This window comes from Sinohyriopsis cumingii, chromosome 6 (genome assembly GCF_028554795.1).
Source record: "Sinohyriopsis cumingii isolate HCF-2022 chromosome 6, ASM2855479v2, whole genome shotgun sequence".
Lineage (NCBI taxonomy): Eukaryota > Metazoa > Mollusca > Bivalvia > Unionida > Unionidae > Sinohyriopsis > Sinohyriopsis cumingii.
This window is the reverse complement of record NC_142966.1, coordinates 142,426,516-142,440,108: the sequence shown is the minus strand read 5'-3', so window position 1 is coordinate 142,440,108 and position 13,593 is coordinate 142,426,516. Positions and strand designations below refer to the sequence as shown.

The following is a 13,593-nucleotide window of genomic DNA, read 5'->3' as shown; positions in this document are numbered from 1 at the left end:
GGTTGGGACCGTAAATCTTGGCCGGTATTCACAATTGGTCAATATACACCAAGATATGAAAGACAGCTATTGGAACAAGAACAAAATAGTCAGCAAGACCAGTTTACACTAGTTGTCAATTCTACTTTAATAACTGTGCAAATTTTGTAATCTCTTTAGCACATAGAATATATTAGATTGATAATTTTCGTCTTTATTATACAAAAACTGTTATGCTTACTAATTTATTTCGTTGGTGTTCCAGAGCAGCAAATCGGAGGCTTCCGAATCCACCCCCTCTTCACCATCTAGTATTACATCCACTGAAGAACACCTGAATGCATTTGAGGATCATGCCTTGCAGTATGCAGTCAAGTCCCTTCAGAATTTGTAAGTTAATAATGCCAATTTTTACCATCATTAATCATTAATCCAGACCTTTTTATTTCCAACATCATGTTTTCAAAATTGGCAGATAAAATAGTTCATAAAATTTAATAAAATTACATAATATTCACCATTTCATTTTGACATTCACTTTCTTCAAACTTTTAAATTAATTCTATTCCAAAGTTAGTAGAACAGTGAGGACAAAAGCTTGTACACATAGCATGTATGTGGTGGGAACAATGTTTCCCAGTATACTTGAACGGCATCAAACTATTTGACTATGTGTCATGGTACTCACTGAGTTGACACTTTCTGTATTTGACCTCAGTCTATTACTTAGTCATGCTGCAGTATGTAAACAACAGAGCTTCATTAGTTTACAGAGCTTCATTAACTTTTTCACAGGTATTTGTGCAGTAATGGATCCTAGAGAAAATACTGCCTCCAACACACACAAAATTAACAATGGGTCAGTTTGAAGAAATCTTTGAATCTGATTTGTCACCACCATATTTGAATGATGAAGAAATTACTTAAATGCAAAATTATTTAAAGTGCAGACAAAATTTACATTGAATTTTAAATGATTCTAATGATTTATCAAACAGATTTGTAATAGCCAATGATATTGTTATTAAATGGTCATTGAGATGAAGAAAAACCATCCGCTATGTTAATGGGTAAACATGTAACTTTGCATAATATATATGGGAGTTAAAATCAGAGTTCTGTAAAAATGTTAATAGTACCTAATATTGAGGTTACATTATAAATAGTTATTACTGTTGCATTATGTTATGGAATCCAAGGCTATATTCAAACTTTAAATTTGTTGTTGTTGTTGTTGTAGGGTTTAACGCCATTTTTCAGCACACAATAGGCTATACATGGCGGCCAGTATTAATGGTGGAGGAAGAACCCAGGAAATCCTCGGAAAGAACCACCGACCCTCGAGAAGCTACTGGCAAGCTTTCTCACATACCCACATTGGCTCAAATTTTAAAACATTAACATGTTGTACAGAGGTACTTTATAGTGAGGTTGCATTGTAAATAGTTATTATTATTGCATAATGTAATGAAATCAAAAACCGAATACCAGCTTTAAAAAATTACCATCTTATACACATGTATTCTTAAAGTACTGGTACTTTATAGATAGTTATTACTGTTACATGTATTCTTAAAGTACTGGTACTTTATAGATAGTTATTACTGTTACATTCATTCTTAAAGTACTGGTACTTTATATATAGTTATTACTGTTACATGTATTCTTATAGTACTGGTACTTTATAGATAGTTGTTACTGTTACATGTATTCTTATAGTACTGGTACTTTATAGATAGTTATTACTATTACATGTATTCTTAAAGTACTGGTACTTTATAGATAGTTATTACTGTTACATTCATTCTTATAGTACTGGTACATTATAAATAGTTATTACTGTTACATGTATTCTTAAAGTACTGGTACTTTATAGATAGTTATTACTGTTACATGTATTTTTATAGTACTGGTACATTATTGATAGTTATGACTGTTACATGTATTCTTAAAGTACTGGTACTTTATATATAGTTATGACTGTTACATGTATTTTTATAGTACTGGTACTTTATAGATAGTTATTACTGTTACATGTATTCTTAAAGTACTGGTACTTTATAGATAGTTATTACTGTTACATGTACAGTGGAACCCCGCTACAACGCGATGATCGGGGTCCATAAAATCGGATCGCGTTAAAAGCGAGGTCGCGTTAATGCGGGGTTTTACAATATTTAACTTTTTTTCCGAGAACATATACGTGTATACATGTGCAATGATCAAAAGTCGGCTTATCATCAGATGAATATTAACTGGAATGCATTAATTAAGATATATTCAAAATAATCGATGGCTAATATATTTATAGGTTATTACTGTGCATTAAAAACATTTACTAATTTTTATTTGTTTGAACGATAATACAGATTGACCGATAATACCAGACTATCGCTATATCATGAAAAGTGTATCAACACCGTATGCTACCGTGCCGTCATGGCATGCAGTTCATCCATAATGGATGTAATTTCATTGAAAATCGTACAGATTTAAAATATTCAATAATTTTGTAATAGTCTGAATTCGTCGTGTAAAATATAGGATGAACAAAATATTGAAACCATTTACTTGCCGTCTGATATCGTACGGTCATTGCATGCAGCTATTCCCGGGTCTACATACGGTGTCTGTATTGGATATTATTTACTTTCAACTGTTTGTTGTTTGATCACACCGCCAAGCACAGCACACATGTTGGCGGCTTTCGTCCTTTGATGTTTATTAAATTGTGCGACTCTTGTATCAACCACAGCTTTGTCTGCTGCTTGGCTGTGATTGCAGTTAAATAAGAAGTTCATGTCGGCTATTGTTTGAGCAACGACTGTATACAGATTTCATGGAAGACAATCACAAAGACGATTTACTGGCTTTACTCATGAATCCGTAATAAGTAACACTTCCGATAATGTTTACTTCGGCTTAACAATTCAAAAACCTAATGAAACCAGTTTTCTCTTCTAGAGTAGAATATGGAGCTTCACCACAACCTGTTCAAATTGATAAATTTCAGAAGCCAAGCGTTGTACACACTATTTCTCGTACGTTATATATATCGTATTATTTTAGAATTCATACACGATCACTTCTCCAAAATCACTTAAAGAACCTGGATAAATTGTTAAGTTCCGATCGTTTATTATTAAAAGTCATACGCGAATTCTTCCACCAAATTATAATAAACGTTTTACACACTATTTCTCGTATGTTAAACAAATATTTTCACAGTCCGATAAAAATACACGTAAATGAATTTAAATTTCAGGAACCATGCCACGATCATATTATTTTAAAAGTCACAACTAATCTCATGCCCAAAATGAAGTTATTTTCTTGTTTTGTTTTTTTTACTTTTCTCCAAATTTTTTTTTTCATGTGTGAATGAATATACGAAATTTCGGGAGCCATGCTACGACCGCGTTATATCCGAATTCGCGTTATGGCGGGGCGCGTTATAGCGGGGTTCCACTGTATTCTTATAGTACTGGTACATTATTGATAGTTATTACTGTTACATGTATTCTTATAGTACTGGTACATTATAGATAGTTATTACTGTTACATGTATTCTTAAAGTACTGGTACTTTATAGGTACTTATTACTGTTACATGTATTCTTAAAGTACTGGTACTTTATAGATAGTTATTACTGTTACATGTATTCTTATAGTACTGGTACTTTATATTTAGTTATTACAGTTACATATGTAATGCCATCCATGACAATACCCATCTTGAAAAAGAAAGTGTCATACTGAGGTGACATAGTGAGGAACTGTTGTATTTGCAGCAGTAATTCAATAATATCTAGAGAAAATTTCTTTTTTACAGACAGTGTAATCTCATTACCTTGATCATGGTTGATTTAAACACTGCGATCAATCATTCTTGTGAAGGGGCCCCAAGTGGTCTAAAGCGCTCTCCGTTACGGATCACTGCCATCTCACCTCTGTCTGCGTCGGTTCGAGTCTCGCATTTGGCTAATGTGGGAATGTGAGAAAACTTGCCAGTAGCTTATCGTGGGTCGGTGGTTCTTTCCAGGGTTTTCCCGGGTTCTTTCTCCACCATTAATACTGGCCGCCATGTATAGCCTATTGTGTGCTGAAAAATGGCGTTAAACCCTACAACAACAACAACAACAACTTTCTTGTGAAGAAAGTAAATCAGTTATGTATTGCACATTATTAATTGGAACACAAACAACATTTCTAGGGTGGGCTCTGCATTTCCGAGTGGTCTAAAATGGCGTTAAACCCTATAACAACAACAACATCACTAGGTCCCTTGGAGGTTCAGGACATTGAGGTTCTATTATGTATATGATCAAGTTGGGCTAAAAATAGATACCATCGTCTTAACAAAGGTTCAATAAACAGATGTTGTTCGCAGCAGCAGTACTGTTACCAGGGTATCATTTTAGGACACCCCAGGAATGTTGTGCTATATTACTTGGATATTTAAGACACCACTAGGATATTGTTCTGCTGTATTACCAAGCTGTCATTTTAAAACACCCCTGGAATATTCTTTTGCTCTATTACCAAAATGGCATTAAATACACTCCTGAAATATTGTTGTACTATATTACGAAGCTGTTATTTTAAGATGCTCCTGGAATATTGCTGTGTCGGGAGTTTGTTTTATATTAATTGTATTTATTTCTTGTACAAGGACTATAAACCATCATGCCTCACAGAGGTCAAGCTACCATGAAGGTAGTAGTGGAGAAAAACCACAGCGCTTTGCAGTTCGCTCTCTTGGATGGGTGGAAATTGCTGAAGAAGATCTGTTACCAGAGCGTAGCAGTAAGGCAGTGAACAAGTGCATTGTGGATCTGTCCCTTGGTAGAAATGACATCAATGATGTCGTTGGCAGATGGGGAGATGTAAGTCATTAATATTTTTGCATGCTTCACAACTATATTGTTAATGACAAAAAATGTCTAGCAGTCCATACATCACATTATGATTATATTTTGCATTTAAGTAATTTCAGGTGCACTGGTGTGGCATCCATGTTCCATGTTCATATTGAATGTCTGTGTTTTCAGTATGGAATTTCCACGATTGCTAGATCCTCTGTAAACAGTACAGACATTACTATTGTGTGATGGAGCTGTAAACACTATTGTGTACTAGAGCTGCAAGACCAATTGAACCCATACGATGGTTTCTTGTCATTTTAGTATCATCATTTGGTCTGTGGCTGTATGGCTTGTTCTTACAACTTATCTCCTCCTAAATCTACTGAAAGAGCATTACTACCTTTTTGTATTTTTCAAACCTGTGTTTAAAACTTCCAAAAGCAAGAAGTAATGCACTGGAAAAGTCATTTACATATACATTATCTGCTGACTGCTGTAGCCTTCAGATTAATACTATTATTATATGCTCATTTTTTCCCCGTTAACTTTACATTGTCAGAATCGTTCAATATTCCCCGATACTAAATGCGCGCGACAATACACATATAGCATTCACATGAATAAAGGAACTACTTTCTTTTGTAAATAAACAATGGACTCAGACGCCAGCACTTTTGATTTGTAAACAAATTATGTACACTCGCATAAAAGGCTCTTTACGTTGTGGTTGTTTAAATTTGTTTCTGATCAACTAAAACATGTTTCGTGGACTGCAAAACCCCCCAGCTGTCTTGACATTTTGCGTTGATACAATGTTACGTATTTAGGTTAGCTACCTTATATAAATGACGGATTAGGTCCTTACAAATAACAAGGCATATAACTGTTTTCTTTAGCTGGTGATAAAAATGGCAAAATAAAATATACTTACAGTTTTACATCCTGAATTTCCTCAAAATGTTTTTTCCTAATTCTGCAAATCCGAATTACATGAGCCATGTCATAGGTTTTCAATCTGGATTACACATTTCGACTGTGTGCTGTAATTTCGATGATAAGTGCAATTGCATCCTCCTTACTGCACTGAAAATACACATTAAATACCATAGTGTCTTTTTGAAAATTGCAATTGAAAGACTTCATATTTTTCCCATGTTATGATTTCAAACATTCAGTGACAGAAACAGAAACACATTTGCAGACGTAAACAAGCTTATCCTGCGCCACTTCAATCCGATGTATTTCTTGTATAATTTGCAGATATGAATCCAGTCCAAAATCACAAACTTTCGTCAAATCGAAACAAAATATCAAAATATATTCACTCCAGATCAAATGGAAAAGTCGTTGCAATGCGCATTCATTCACAATATGACTGCAAATTTCAATTTTAACTAGACACGCCATTTTCTTTCGAAAGTTATGTCGACTGCACGACTAAGTTCAAATTTATCTGGGCGGAGCTATGTGCGCATTAATAATGATGTCATTTTGTGAAGTCAAATCTGCGCTTGTGTATTTAGTTTGGAATACGGCATTCATTCATTTAAGTTGTTTCTTGTAGTGCATTTTGTTTATATAATTAAACCTTAGGTAGAATAAAAAAATGAGCATATAATAAAAAGGTTACTGGATTTGTATGGGAAAATACAAACTCGTTTTGTCAGAAGGATATACTGCACTCACAAGTTCGTGCAGTATTCATTCCGAAAACTCATTCATATTTTCCCATACAAATGCAGTAACCTATAATTACTTTTTTTTTTTAATGAATATCGTATATATGTAGAGAATATTAGATGCCCCAAAGGGCCTAATTGGAGATTAGCTAGTGTTCAGAAAAATGAATTATAGCCTTTGAAAATAGTATTATTGTTCTTAAAGATTTTATGATAACTATTTCTCCTGAACTTTATTACCCATTTTGTTGTCTTGTGATCACTATTTCTTTTGAACAGTATCAATCTTATAACTTTTAAACAGTATCAATCTGACATCGTTTAAACATTGTCAGTCTTGTTTCTTCTGAAAGTCTTAAAGCTCTTATGATTACTATTTCATTTGAAAAGTATTAAACTTGGGACTCTTATCACTATTTCATTTGAAAAGTATTAAACTTGGGACTCTTTGTTATCGCTATTTCTTTTGAACAGTATTAAACATATGACTTTTGTTATCACTTTTTCTTTAGAATGTATTTATCTTATGTCTTTTTAACAGTAACAGTAAGGCTGATGTTGTCACTATTCGTTTCAGAACAGTATTAATCTTATTTCATTTGAACAGTATTAATCTTAAGACATCTTTGATCACTATTTCTTTTGAAAAGTAATAATCTTAAGACATCTTTGATCGCAATTTCTTTTAAAAAGTAATATTCTTAAGACATCTTTGATCACTATTTCTTTTGAAAAGTAATAATCTTAAGACATCTTTGATCACTATTTCTTTTGAAAAGTAATATTTTTAAGACATCTTTGATCACTATTTCTTTTGAAAAGTAATATCTTAAGACATCTTTCATCACAATTTCTTTTGAAAAGTAATAATCTTAAGATATCTTTGATCACAATTTCTTTTGAAAAGTAATATTCTTAAGACATCTTTGATCACAATTTCTTTTGAAAAGTAATAATCTTAAGACATTTTTGATCACTATTTCTTTTGAAAAGTAATAATCTTAAGACATCTTTGATCACAATTTCTTTTGAAATGGAAAATTCTTCAGACATCTTTCATCACAATTTCTTTTGAAAAGTAATATTCTTAAGACATCTTTGATCACTATTTCTTTTGAAAAGTAATATTCTTAAGACATCTTTCATCACAATTTCTTTTGAAAAGTAATACTCTTATGACATCTTTGATCACTATTTCTTTTGAAAAGTAATAATCTTAAGAAATCTTTCATCACAATTTCTTTTGAAACGTAATATTCTTAAGACATCTTTCATCACTATTTCTTTTGAAAAATAATAATCTTAAGACATCTTTGATCACTATTTCTTTTGAAACGTAATATTCTTAAGACATCTTTGATCACAATTTCTTTTGAAAAGTAATATTCTTAAGACATCTTTGTTCACAATTTCTTTTGAAAAGTAATAATCTTAAGACATCTTTGATCACTATTTCTTTTGAAAAGTAATAATCTTAAGACATCTTTGATCACAATTTCTTTTGAAAAGTAATAATCTTAAGACATCTTTGATCACTATTTCTTTTGAAAAGTAATATTCTTCAGACATCTTTGATCACAATTTCATTTGAAAAGTAATAATCTTAAGACATCTTTGATCACTATTTCTTTTGAAAAGTAATATTCTTAAGACATTTTTGATCACTATTTCTTTTGAAAAGTAATAATCTTAAGACATCTTTGATCACTATTTCTTTTGAAAAGTAATATTTTTAAGACATCTTTGATCACTATTTCTTTTGAAAAGTAATAATCTTAAGACATCTTTGATCACTATTTCTTTTGAAAAGTAATATTCTTAAGACATCTTTGATCACTATTTCTTTTGAAAAGTAATAATCTTAAGACATCTTTGATCACTATTTCATTTGAAAAGTATTGAACTTGGGACTCTTGTTATCACTATTTCGTTTGAACAGTATTAAACTTGGGATTCTTGTTATTGCTATTTCTTTTGAACAGTATTAAACATATGACTTTTGTTATCACTTTTTCTTTAGAATGTATTTATCTTATGTCTTTTTAACAGTAACAGTAAGGCTGATGTTGTCACTATTCGTTTCAAAACAGTATTAATCTTATTTCATTTGAACAATAATAATCTTAAGACATCTTTGATCACAATTTCTTTTGAAAAGTAATAATCTTAAGACATCTTTGATTACAATTTCTTTTGAAAAGTAATAATCTTAAGACATCTTTGATGACAATTTCTTTTGAAAAGTAATATTCTTAAGACATCTTTGATCACTATTTCTTTTGAAAACTAATATTCTTAAGACATCTTTGATCACTATTTCTTCTGAAAAGTAATATTCTTAAGACATCTTTGATCACTATTTCTTCTGAAAACTAATAATCTTAAGACATCTTTGGTCACAATTTCTTTTGAAAAGTAATAATCTTAAAACATCTTTGATCACTATTTCTTTTGAAAAGTAATATTCTTAAGACATCTTTGATCACTATTTCTTTTGAAAAGTAATATTCTTAAGACATCTTTCATCACAATTTCTTTTGAAAAGTAATATTCTTAAGACATCTTTGATCAATATTTCTTTTGAAAAGTAATATTCTTAAGACATCTTTGATCACTATTTCTTTTGAAAAGTAATATTCTTCAGACATCTTTCATCACAATTTCTTTTGAAAAGTAATAATCTTAAGACATCTTTGATCACTATTTCTTTTGAAAAGTAATATTCTTAAGACATCTTTGATCACTATTTCTTTTGAAAAGTAATATTCTTAAGACATCTTTGATCACTATTTCTTTTGAAAAGTAATATTCTTAAGACATCTTTGATCACTATTTATTTTGAAAAGTAATATTCTTCAGACATCTTTCATCACCATTTCTTTTGAAAAGTAATAATCTTAAGACATCTTTGATCACCATTTCTTTTGAAAAGTAATATTCTTCAGACATCTTTCATCACAATTTCTTTTGAAAAGTAATATTCTTAAGACATCTTTCATCACTATTTCTTTTGAAAAGTAATATTCTTAAGACATCTTTCATCACTATTTCTTTTGAAAAGTAATACTCTTATGACATCTTTGATCACTATTTCTTTTGAAAAGTAATAATCTTAAGAAATCTTTCATCACAATTTCTTTTGAATGTATTTATTTTATGTCTTTTTAACAGCATTAATCTTAAGGCTAATGTGATCACTATTCCTTTTGAACAGTTTTAATCTTATTCCTTTTGAACAATACTAATCTTATTTTGTTTAAACATTATTTATCTTAAGGCTCTTTTAATCACTACAGTGGTCTCCTTATGAATGGCCCCCAGACCAGTGGCCACCCACTGTTTGCTGCCAAAATCCCTTGACACCAATGAGTTTGGTTTCAAAAGAACCCTTCAAGAAGAGCCACCCCTCTAACATGACCAGCAGCCAACATATTAATGCAAAAAATTTAATTTTACCTCACACAAGCAGACACATTTTATTTTAATATGTGTCCATAACTAATACTTCATACGGTAAGGTCACTAATCCGATTATCTTTAATGATGTCTGTTTCCCGATGTCAGGTTTTCATTACTGAAATAGATTTTGGCTAAAGTACATGTACCACTAAGGTTAATATTATATAATTAATGGCAGCATTTGCAGGAAATGTGGTCAACAATGATAGAGTTTTGGGCTTCACACAGCGGTTGAATTTTTCTCTTTGATGATTATGACCAGATGTAATTGTTAAAATCGTAACATGGTCAGCATTGGCTAAATATAGATTTTGTAGTTTGACACACCAGGAGAAATTAACCTTGAACATAACAGAGTACCAGAAAAAGACCAAAAATTCATGTGACAGTACATGTATTACTTCCGTTGTAAACTAGTCATTTCATCTACTCTGCAAAAATTTCATCTGCATAATTAAATTGCAATACTGTACAATGAGAAATATAGGAATAAATCATTACAAAACTTTAACATGTTATCATGTAAACACAGAATTAATACTTGAGAAGAAAAATTAAAATTTATTTGACTTGACAACAATGAGGAGAGGTAAAGAGCTCCTGCTGAAATATTTTATGTTGGGAAAACACAATAAACAATAAACAGTATTGCAACAGATAATGAGAATATTCTGCAGCAGCAAAAAATAAAGTGAATGGAAAGAGTATTATTTTAAATGCTAAGCAATTTTGTAACAAGATTTAAATGGTTTTGAATGCACAATGCCAACAATACCTCACTCACATTTCACGCTTAAGAACAAGAACTTAATTTAAAATGAAATAAATCTGTTCATGCAACAAGATGATCCTTTGCTACTATGAGGATATTAAATGCTTTGAAGTTATATGTAGCTTTCTTATTACATACACTTCTCACAAATATAGTCCCCCTCTGGAAAGACCACCCATTTAATACAGCCACTTTCCCAGTGCAGAATGGGTGGCTGTATATGAGTTGCACCACTATTTCATTTGAACAGTATTAATTTTAAGGCTGTTGTGATAACTATTTCGTTCGAACAATGTTAAGCTTAAGAATCTTCTTTTTTGAACAACCAATCTTGTTGAGATGGGACTTGAGGAATTTATTTGGTCTTGTGTGAAAATGCCATGCAATATAACAGCCATTTTGAACATCATAAATGCATCATCATGCTTTCTAAGGAACTGTTTTTAGGTGTCTTTTGAAACTTGACATAAACTTGAATGCAGGGTTCCCATGCTACCGGGAAATTGGGAGAAGGTCATGAGAAATGGAGGAAAAAAATTCTTGACATTGAAAAGTCCTTGCATTTTGCAAATATTGATGCAAGTCAGGAAAAACCCGGAATTTTTCCACCACCGGACACCCAAAACAATCACATAATTGAGTCATAACTAAACTGATCATGAGTTAAATTTATTGAGTTCTAACCAGAATATTTGAAGGGTGCAGTATGGATCATTTGGTTGCATGCAATAAACATATATGCTGAGTTAATCCAAATGCCCAGTGGATTCGATTTGACTGGTAGACTTTTATTTTCAAAGTCATCTCGATATCCATATCTTTCCCTACATGGAAGGTATGAAAACCAGTCTAACATTTCAAGAGGCCAACTTGGTGGTGGCAAAAGCATAGCCATGTGCCAGAATGCCTAGCAAACGATATAAGTCCCTTTATCAATACAGGTTTGGGGACTAGTTTAACCAATTACAAGAAGACAAGTTGATTTTACAGAAAATTCAGTCCTTATTTATACAGTAGTGAATTATTTTGAAGGTCTTTTGTCAAAATTTAAATCAACCCTTTTGAAAATGTTTTTTAACCAGATCGTCTTAAGGAAATTAGGTTGTTTGAAAAATCTTGTTTGGGATTTTATTAGCACCGATAAATTGAAAATTAAACTCTTTTTGTTACAAGACAAGATTCTAATTATTTGCTTTTATTGTTTTTTTATATATACTGTAATAGGAAATGTTACTTTCTATGAGATGCATATATATATTGTTATAGAATTCTTTAGAATTCAAGTTTGAAAGGAAACAATGTTTTGGAGAGTCTTGAAAGAGGAACATCTTTAGATTTTGAAAATACATGTTTTATAATCTAAAATGTTCTTTAATTCTATTCAGTTATGGTGATATGTGAACCTTGAAAAAAGTAATTTCAAACTGGAAAAACCCTGGAAATTTATCTTTAGAAAAGCGTGGGAACCATGTGAATATTGAACTGTAGTATTTGTGCATGGTTGACTTCCACTTTACTCAACACCCATTAACCAAATTTTTATACAGCTTATTCCTGTCTGTTATTCTCCACAGGGTAAGGATCTATACGTGGATCTGGATACAGACAGTTTGCGGCTGATAGATCCCCAGGACTTTAGTATTCTGAACTCTCAACCCATCCACACAATCCGTGTCTGGGGGGTTGGCAGAGATAATGGAAGGTATGCAAAAAACAAATTTGAGACTTGATTTATTTTGCCTTAGTTCTGGAAGAAATATCTTGTACAAGAAATGAAATATCTAATTTACATTTCATATTCAAGAAGTTATAGTTAATATCATATATTCTAGCTGGCTATGATTTTGGGGTGAAGTGGTCTTTGAGGTGAAGGAAACTAACTAAAATCCTGGAGAAAACCACGGGGAATCTTTGTACCCCACTTTGTGCCAGACCTTGATTTAATCTGCTATTTTTGAGACATAAATGTATATTTCCTTAAAAACAATTATACAGCCTTTGATTCGCAATTGGTTATCTCTTTGCATGACATGACCAGAAACAAGATAAGGCATACAAGCCTGAAATTAGCTGTTTTTCAAAATAAATAGCATTATATTCAGTTGTTTTAATATAAAGCAAGGTAGTTAACTCAAAATCGGTATTTCTTGTTGTTGTTGTTGTTGTTTTGGGGCTTAACGCCATTTTTCAGCACACGATAGGCTATACATGGCGGCCAGTATTAATGGTGGAGGAAGAACCCGGGAAAACCCCGGCAAGAACCACCGACCCACGAGAAGCTACTGGCAAGCTTTCCCACATAACCACATTGGCTGAATCCTAGACTCGAACCGCCGCAGACAGAGGTGAGATGGCAGTGATCCGTAACGGAGAGCGCTTTAGACCACTCGGCCACTCGGGGCCCCTCGGTATTTCTAGCCAGGCATCTTCATTTAGACTGAGATTCTGACATTTTTTTTCAGGAGGGCCTTGTATGAAGCTCATTATGGCAGTCACTTTGGCATTCATGCTTATAAATCCATCCACACCCTAAAAAATAGAAATCCTTTAAACGACTTCTTCACAAAAACCGCTCCACAGAGTTTTACGAAAGTTGACAGAAAGCATCCTAGCATTATGAGCTTACAAAGTTTTGCCAATGATTCTGGTCTGCTGTCTAATATATCTGCCAATACTAAAAATAACAAACCTCTTAACTTAACCTCTTCTCAAAAAACTGCTCATCAGAGTTTGACAAATGTTGTTGCCATTTGTCGTCAAATAATGCTGTCATTACTGAAAAATAGTAAAAGCCTGTTATTAAACTTTTAAAAACCACTTAACAGAATTTGACTTAATTT

The 13,593-nt window shown here is 32.1% G+C and overlaps 1 protein-coding gene across 5 annotated transcripts in view; it reads left to right on the top strand.

The window, feature by feature from the left end:
* The window catches only part of LOC149798159 (protein Fe65 homolog), a 201,980-nt gene that overhangs the window by 140,549 nt on the left and 47,838 nt on the right, over nucleotides 1–13,593 (top strand). For all 5 annotated transcript variants that reach the window (XM_089963264.1, XM_089963267.1, XM_089963262.1 and 2 more), the window contains 3 exons: nucleotides 245–369; nucleotides 4,651–4,864; nucleotides 12,328–12,455. In XM_089963264.1, the coding sequence (XP_089819390.1) occupies nucleotides 245–369; nucleotides 4,651–4,864; nucleotides 12,328–12,455 (467 nt within the window). The remainder of the gene's footprint in view (nucleotides 1–244; nucleotides 370–4,650; nucleotides 4,865–12,327; nucleotides 12,456–13,593) is intronic.